The sequence below is a fragment of the Lemur catta genome, chromosome 1, assembly GCF_020740605.2.
Source record: "Lemur catta isolate mLemCat1 chromosome 1, mLemCat1.pri, whole genome shotgun sequence".
Lineage (NCBI taxonomy): Eukaryota > Metazoa > Chordata > Mammalia > Primates > Lemuridae > Lemur > Lemur catta.
This window is the reverse complement of record NC_059128.1, coordinates 48,773,987-48,782,386: the sequence shown is the minus strand read 5'-3', so window position 1 is coordinate 48,782,386 and position 8,400 is coordinate 48,773,987. Positions and strand designations below refer to the sequence as shown.

General features: G+C 39.0%; 1 protein-coding gene across 8 annotated transcripts in view; it reads left to right on the top strand.

Moving 5' to 3' along the window:
- Window positions 1–216: 216 nt before the first annotated feature.
- The window catches only part of TOGARAM1 (TOG array regulator of axonemal microtubules 1), an 84,313-nt gene continuing 76,129 nt past the window's right edge, over window positions 217–8,400 (top strand). For all 8 annotated transcript variants that reach the window (XM_045567962.1, XM_045567946.1, XM_045567955.1 and 5 more), the window contains exon 1: window positions 217–2,489. In XM_045567962.1, the coding sequence (XP_045423918.1) occupies window positions 444–2,489 (2,046 nt within the window). In that variant the 5' untranslated portion in view covers window positions 217–443. The remainder of the gene's footprint in view (window positions 2,490–8,400) is intronic.

Genomic DNA, 8,400 nt, shown 5'->3' with positions numbered 1-8,400 from the left:
AGAGCGTCACTTCCGCCTACTGTTTTCACCCCGCCTCTCCTTCTGCGCTTTAGCAACGTTCTCAACGTTTTGACTTCCTCTTCCAGCCGACTTTTGCCTAGTAGTTCCATTTGACGTGGACTACATGGCCCAGCATTCACCACGGCAGGTTTATTTCCGGGTCAAGAGGTCCGCGCTGGGTGCATCACCATGGAAGCGATCGGTTTGGTCACGTGGTGCCCCTGGTTACGCCCGGTGGCTGCTGTGGGGGTCTGAGGCTCAGACGGGGGCCATTTTGCCTAACGCTCCCTGCCGGAGTCGGGGGCGGCCTGGCAGCTCGGTGAAACTGGTCTTTTTCCTCTTCTGCAGCGTAGGGCTTGGAGACGAACTGGAAGACTGGGCTCCATCGAGCCCTTTGGAGACGGCAATGGTTCCTTCCCGCCACCACCACCTGACGACCCTTGATGGCGGCTGCGCCCTCTGCGCTGCTTCTGCTGCCACCCCTTCGAGCTCTCTGTGCTTATCGCCTCCAGAGCCGCAATCTTCCTTCCGCCACAGAGACTGATGATAGTCGAGTTGGGGACACTATGAGAGGAGAAAAAAACTACTACTGCCGTGGAGCTGCGGGAGACCACAGTTCCTGTACGCCTACACCTTTGCCTCTGGCCTCGGCCCTCTTGATGCCGGCGGAGGCAGTGTCAAGTAGCAGGTCTGGGTCTGGGGGCGCTTTGTCAGGGGGAGATGAAGAGGAGACTCGGCTCCTTCAGCTCCTGCGGACGGCTCCGGATCCTTCCGAGGCCTTCCAGGCTTTGCAGGCTGCTTTGCCGCGGCGGGGCGGGCGACTTGGCTTCCAACGACGCAAGGAAGCATTGTATCGGGCGCTGGGCCGAGTGCTTGTGGAAGGAGGTAGTGATGAGAAGCGACTCTGCTTGCAACTTCTCTCGGACGTTCTCCGGGGTCAGGGGGAGGCAGGCCAGCTGGAAGAGGCCTTTAGCTTAGCTCTTCTGCCTCAACTGGTAACCTCCTTACGAGAAGACAATCCAGCCTTGCGGAAAGATGCGCTGCAGATCCTGCACGTATGTCTGAAACGTAGTTCTGGACAGGTGTTGAGAACGCTTATACAGCAAGGACTGGAAAGTAACGATGCCCGCCTTAGAGCTTCCACAGCACTACTCCTCCCTATCTTGCTTACTCCTGAGGATTTGTTGCTTGGCCTGGATCTCACCGAGGTGGTAATATCCCTAGCCCGAAAGCTTGTTGATCAGGACGTAGAAGAAGAATCTGAGACAGCTTTCTCTGCACTTCAACAAATTGGGGAGCGACTTGGCCAAGACAGGTTTCAATCCTATATCTCTCGCCTGCCCTCTGCCCTGAGGAGACATTACAATCGCCGCTTGGAGTCCCAGCTTGAAAGTCAGGTTCCCTATTATTTGGAACTTGAAGCCTCTGGATTTCCTGAAGATCCCCTTCCCTGTGCTGTGACTTTTTCCAGCAGCAATCTTAAATTTGGGATTATTCCTCAGGAGCTGCATTCAAGATTGTTGGATCAGGAAGACTATAAGAACCGGACTCAGGCCGTTGAAGAACTAAAGCAGGTGCTGGGAAAATTTAACCCTAGTTCTACTCCTCATTCTAGTCTTGTTGGTTTCATTAGCTTGCTATATAATTTGTTAGATGATTCTAACTTCAAAGTGGTCCATGGAACGCTTCAGGTCCTGCATTTACTGGTTATTCGCCTTGGAGAGCAGGTACAACCATTCTTGGGACCCGTTATAGCAGCTTCTGTCAAAGTTCTGGCAGACAACAAGTTGGTAATCAAACAAGAGTACATGAAAATCTTCCTCAAGCTAATGAAGGAAGTAGGTCCTCAACAGGTGCTTTGTTTACTCCTGGAACATCTCAAACATAAGCATTCCAGAGTGAGAGAAGAGGTGGTGAACATTTGCATTTGCTCCCTGCTGACCTATCCCAGTGAGGATTTTGACTTACCCAAACTGTCTTTTGATCTTGCCCCAGCTCTTGTAGATAGCAAACGCAGGGTACGACAAGCAGCTCTAGAAGCTTTTGCTGTGTTGGCATCATCAATGGGCTCAGGTAAAACCAGCATTCTTTTCAAAGCTGTGGATACTGTTGAACTACAAGATAATGGAGATGGAGTGATGAATGCTGTACAGGCCAGATTGGCTAGGAAAACCCTACCAAGGCTAACAGAACAGGGATTTGTAGAATATGCAATACTCATGCCATCTTCTGCCCAGAGTATGTCAAGCCATTTGGCACATGGAGCAGATACAGACTGGCTTTTGGCTGGTAACAGAACTCAGAGTGCACACTGTCACTGTGGAGACCACACAAGGGATAACATGCAAATTTATGGATCTTACAGTCCAACTATCTGTACCCGAAGGGTATTAAGTGCAGGCAAAAGAAAAAATAAATTACCATGGGAAAGTGAGCAGCTTGGAATCCTGGGAGAAAGCCAGCCCTCCAATTCCAAAGATATGGAACAGGTATGCTTCTCTAATTTCCTTGAGTTGAAATTGAAGAATTTAAAATAAAAATACTCCTGTAATGACTTAAGGGTGAGGCTGCATGATGGTTGTTATGCTTTGTTTCCAGTCAATTTGAATGCTGATGTGAGTATTCGTTATAATGGTACAGGTCACAGAGGACCATTTAATAGGCTTATTGCTGGATGTATTTGATTAAGTTTGAGGCACAGTGTGAAATAGATAATATCTGTATTTCAGTTTTAGTTTGTTACTTTGGAATGTCAGTTCATACAACAAATGCTGAATTGCCTCCTCAGTGCCGGATAAAGAGCTAAGTTCTGAGAATACAATTCCACACAGTATAGGGAAAAGGTCAGACCTGTGAACTGGTAATTAACAAATTTGTTAAGTGCTAAATAGAAATATAAACAGAGTCCATTGGGGATACTGAAGATAAGAAAAATAATTCCACTAGAAAAGTCAAAACATTCAGAGAAGATGGGACATTAGAACTGAGACTTTTCCCTTAATGTTTTTATTTTAAAAATTACAAATCTACCAGTAATTTAAGAATACATGGCTGCCCATATACTTCATCTGTATTTGCCAGTTGTTAAATTCTTGCGGGTATTTGCTCTAAATTTGCTGACCCATTTGAAAGTAAATTGCAGATATCTTGACATTTCATTCCTAAATATCTTGGCATATATCTCCTAAGAATAACATTCTCCTTTATAACCATAATGCCATTTTCACACCTCAGAATATCAGTAGTAATTCGGTAATATATAACAGACAGCCTGTATTTACATTTCGTCAGTTGTCCCCAAAATATGTTTTATATTTTTTGTTTTACCTTTATCATCCAGGATCCAGTTGAGAGGTTCATGATAGTTAATGTCTCTCTCTCTTTTTTTTTTCTTCTTTTGACACAGTCTCCCTCTGTTGCCCAGGCTACTGTGCTGTGGCATTAGCCTAGCTCACAGCAACCTCAAACTCCTGAGTTCAAGCAATCCTCCCTTCAGCCTGCCCGGTAGCTGGGACTACAGGCGTGTGCCACCATGCCCAGCTAATTTTTTCTTTTTTAGTTGCCTGGCTAATTATTTTTCTATTTTTTTTTTTTTATTAGAGACAGGGTCTCGCTCTTGCTTAGGCTGGTCTTGAACTCCTGACCTCGATCTATCCTTCTGCCTCAGCCTCCCAGAGTGCTAGGATTACAGGCATGAACCACTGGCCTGGCCTTAATGTCTGTTTTATCTAGAATAATATCCCCACCTGTTGTTTCTTTTTTTCCCCCTTGACATTGACTTTTTTTTTAAAGAGTTTGGGGTAGATGTTTTGCACAGTGTTTCACATTTTAAATTTATCTGATTGTTTCCTTGATTAGATTGAAGATAAACATTTTTAGCAAAAATATTACATAAGAGATAGGTATATATTACATAGGAGATATGTAATGTGAACTTAACAATATGTCACATCATTGGGCAAATAATATCAAGTTGTCCCACATTATGATTCACTGGGCAAGTAATGATTGATATTATTTGTCCAATGATCTGATGCTTAATTTTATAATTGGTTAAGATGGTGATGGCCAGGTCTTTCCATTGTGAAGGTATATTTTCCACTTTATAATTAGCTTATATAATCTGTAGGATGAGACTTTGAGACCCCATGAATACCCTAACAACCTTTCACCCACTATTTTTAGTGTCCACTGATGATCTTTACCTGTATCATTTATTGCACTGGGAACTACAAAAAGGGTAATTTTAAAAGAAATTCTAATATTTCTTCTATATTACCTGGAACTCTTTTTTTCTTCTATGTGCAATATTAATAATTAAGTACATCTTAACTTTTCAATACTAAAAATATTTTAATGTTTTTGATGCTGATATTGTCCCAAATTTGACCAGTGGCTGGCTCCAAAGTCCTTTTGACATCACTCTTTAGTTTTTGAGTACTTTTTTAACTTTAAACATAGCATGATGCCCAGACTTAGCTTGTATTCTTCTTGCTCCAGACCTGGAACATCCATTTTTCAAAAGTGTTGGTACTGCTTTTTTCGTGGAGAGTGGTATTTAAAAACCGAAATCTGGGTATAGATTTGCTCATTGCTGTTTCTTCCCATTGTGGATTGGCCCTTTCATTGGACAGAACCAGGAAGTACCAGATTTTTGGTTTTTTTTTTTTATGAATTCATACTAATTCCTCCAATTAAAATCCAGCCTTACAGGATTCTTCCTTATCTTCCTTTATTCCATATTTGAATCTCCCTTCTCTCAAAATAAAACCCTGGTTCCCAGCATTGATCATATTTATTCATATGCAGTATCCTACAATATACAAAAAAATTACTAGACCAATAGCACAACCACCAACTACCTACTAAATAAAGTTCAAGATTTATTTACAGTTTTTTGTATTTAGAATTATTCAGAGTTTTTTATATTCAAACTTTTCTTAATTTTTTATCTGAGTGATTATTATTCAGACAGTGTGATGAAGGATGAATAGAAGTTTGTTAAGTGTGGTTGGGTCCCAATGAATTTCAGACTGAAGGAACAACATGTTCAAAAACACTTAGCAAATTAATAAGAGAATGGAAGTTTTTGCCCAGTTGACACAAGGGATCTAGTGGGAAATTGCAGATATTGGAGATGTAGGTAGGAGTAAAGTATGCAGATCATATTTTGCAAATAATGAGTTTGGACTTTTGTAATAGACCTGAAGTGGATGGAGGTGAACTAAGTGTTCTCTATGGTTCCTTTTTATTCCAAAATTTGTAGATTTTTTTTGTACTAATTTACAGATTTATATAATCTGGTTATATGGTTATTCTCATGTATTGTAAACCTTACCTGGCAGTAAATGATTTTCTGTAAGCATTGATCTTGTGGCTTGTTATGCGTCATGTCTAAGATGTCAGTGTATATTTATTAAGAAGATTCTGGTGCTGGCCTAAATAACAAGAACCTGAAAATAAGTGCATTTCTGAAATGCTAGCATAGACATATTTTGCTTTTGAAAGATGCTGTGGTGAAATTAAAACATAACCCAGAAATCAAGTTATAATTACTTGCTTAGAAATGGTCTGTAGAGAAGCTACATTGGAAACTATCTTAATGGAGGACAGGGGGTGAATATTTACATATTTTTATGTGTGTAGTTTTTAAAAATATATATATACATATATATTTTTTAATTAATAAACTTTATTTTTTTAGAGCAGTTTTAGGTTCAAAGCAAAATTGAAGAGAAAGTTACAGAAAGTTCCTGTCGATACACAGGAATAACCTGTCCCATTACATCCTATACCACAGATGTATATTTGTTATAATCAATGAACCCACATTAACATATCATAATCACCCAAAGTCTATAGTTTACATTAAGGTTCACTCTTGTACATTCTATGGGGTTCTGGCAAATGTATCTGTCTTGTATCCACCATTATAGTATCATACAGAATAATTTCACTGTCCTAAAAATCTGTGCTCTGCATATTCATCCTTCCCTCCCACATCCTACCCCTACCCTCTAGCAACCACTGATCTTTTTTCTTTCTCCATAGTTTTGCCTTTTCCAGAATGTCTTATAATTTGAATCATATCAGTATGTAGCCTTTTCAGACTGACTTTTTTCATTTAGTAGTATACATTTAAGTTTTCTATGTCTTTTTGTCGCTTGATAGCTCATTTCTTTTTATTTAATAGTACTGAATAATATTTTGCTGTCTGGATGTACCACAGTTTATTTATCCATTTACCTACTGAAGGACATCTTGGTTGCTTCCAAGTTTTGACAATTATGACTAAAGCTGCTATAAACATCTGCGCACATGTTTTGTGTGAAAATAAATTTTCAGTTAATTTGGGTAAATACCAAGGAGTGTGATTACAGGATCATATGTTAACAGTATGTTTAGTTTTGTAAGAAATTGCCAAATTATATTCCAAGGTGCCTGTACCATATTGCATTCCCACCAGCAATAAATGAGAGTTCTTCTTGTTCCACATCTTCATCAGTATTTGTGTTGTCAGTGTGTAGTGGCATCTCATTGTTTTAATTTACAATTCCCTAAAGACAAATGGTGAACATATTTTCATATGCTAACTTGCCATCTGTATATTTTCTTTGGCGAATTATCCGTTAGGGTGTTTTGTCCATTTTTTAATCAGGTTTTGGTTTTTTTTTTAAATTGTTCAGTTTTAAGAGTTCTTTGTATATTTTGGATAGCTGTCCTTTATCAGATGTATCTTTTAAAAATATTTTCTTCCAGTCTGGGTCTTGTCTTCTCATTCACTTGACATTGACTTTCTCAGAGCAGAAGTGTTTAAATTTTAATGAAGTCCAGTTTATCAGTTCTTTCTTTCATGGATGGTATCTTTGGTGTGGTATCTAAAAAGTCATCACCATGCTGAAGGTCATCTAGGTTTTCTTCTATGTTGTCTTCTAGACATTTTATAGTTTTGCATTTACATTTAGTTCTATGATTTGTTTGGAGTTAATTTTTTCTTAGGGTGTAAGTTCTATGTCTAGATTAATTTTTTTACATGAGTATATCCAGTTGTTCCAGCACCATTTGTTAAAAATACTGCCTTTGCTCCATTGTATTGCCTTTGCTCATTTGTCAAAGATCTGCTGACTGTATTCATGTTGGCCTGTTTCTGGGCTCTCTATTCTGTTCCATTTATTCCATTTGTCTATTTTTACCTGTACCACATTGTCTTGATTACTGTAGCTTTATAATAAGTCTTGTAGTTCTGTAGTGTCAGTCCTCCAACTTTGTTCTTTCATTCAATATTGAGTTCACTCTTCTGGGTCTTTTGTCTCTCTATATAAACTTTAGAATCAGTTTGAAAATGTCCACAAAATAACTTGCTGAGATTTTGGTTGGGATAACATTGAGTCTATTATACATCAAGTTGGGAAGAACTGACATATTGACAGTATTAACACTTCCTATCCAAGAACATAAATTATGTTCATTTATTTAGCTGTTTGATATATTTCATCAGAGTTCCGTACTTTTCCTTGTATAGATCTTGTACATATTTTCTTAAACTTATACCTTTGTAATCCCATTCTTGTGTATATTAATGTAAATGGGAGTGTGTTTTTTATTTCAAATTCCACTTGTTCATGGCTGTCTTATAGGAAAGCAGTTGACTTTTTTTTTTTTTTTGGTAGAGACGGTCTTGCTGTTGCCAGGCTGGTCTTGAACTGGCTTCAAGTGATCCTCCCACCTCAGCTTTCCAAAGTGCTGGGATTGCGGCATGAGCCACCATGCACAGTTGACATTTGTACATTAACTGTGTGTCGTGCAAGTTTGTTATAATCAGTTATTAGTTCCAGGAGCTTTGTTTTGTCAATTCTTTTGGACTTCCTCATAGACAATCATATCATCTGTGAACAAAGACAATTTTATTTTTTCCTTTCCTTATTGCATTAGTTTGGACTGACAGTATGATGTTGAGAAGCAGTAGTGAGGGGGGGGGCATCCTTGTCTTGTTCCTTATCTTAGTGGGAAAGTTTCAAGTTTCTCACAATTAAATATAAATGTAAACTATAGGTTTTATGATAGATGTTCTTATCAAGTTGAGAAAATTCTCCTCTATTCCTAGTTTGCTAAGAGTTTTCATGTATGGTGTCAGACTTTGTCAGATGCTTTTTCTGCATCTGTTAATACAATCGTGATTTTTTTTTTTCTTTAGCCTGATAATGTGATGGATTACATTAGTTGACTTTCAAATGTTGAACCAGGTTGGCATACCTGGGATAAATCCCACTTGGTGATGGTGTAGTGGTCCTTTTATACATTGTTGGATTCAGTTTGCTAATATTTTGTTCAAGATGTTTGTATCTTTGTTCATGGGAGATATTGGTCTGTAGTTTTCTTATAATGTCTTTGTTGGTTTTG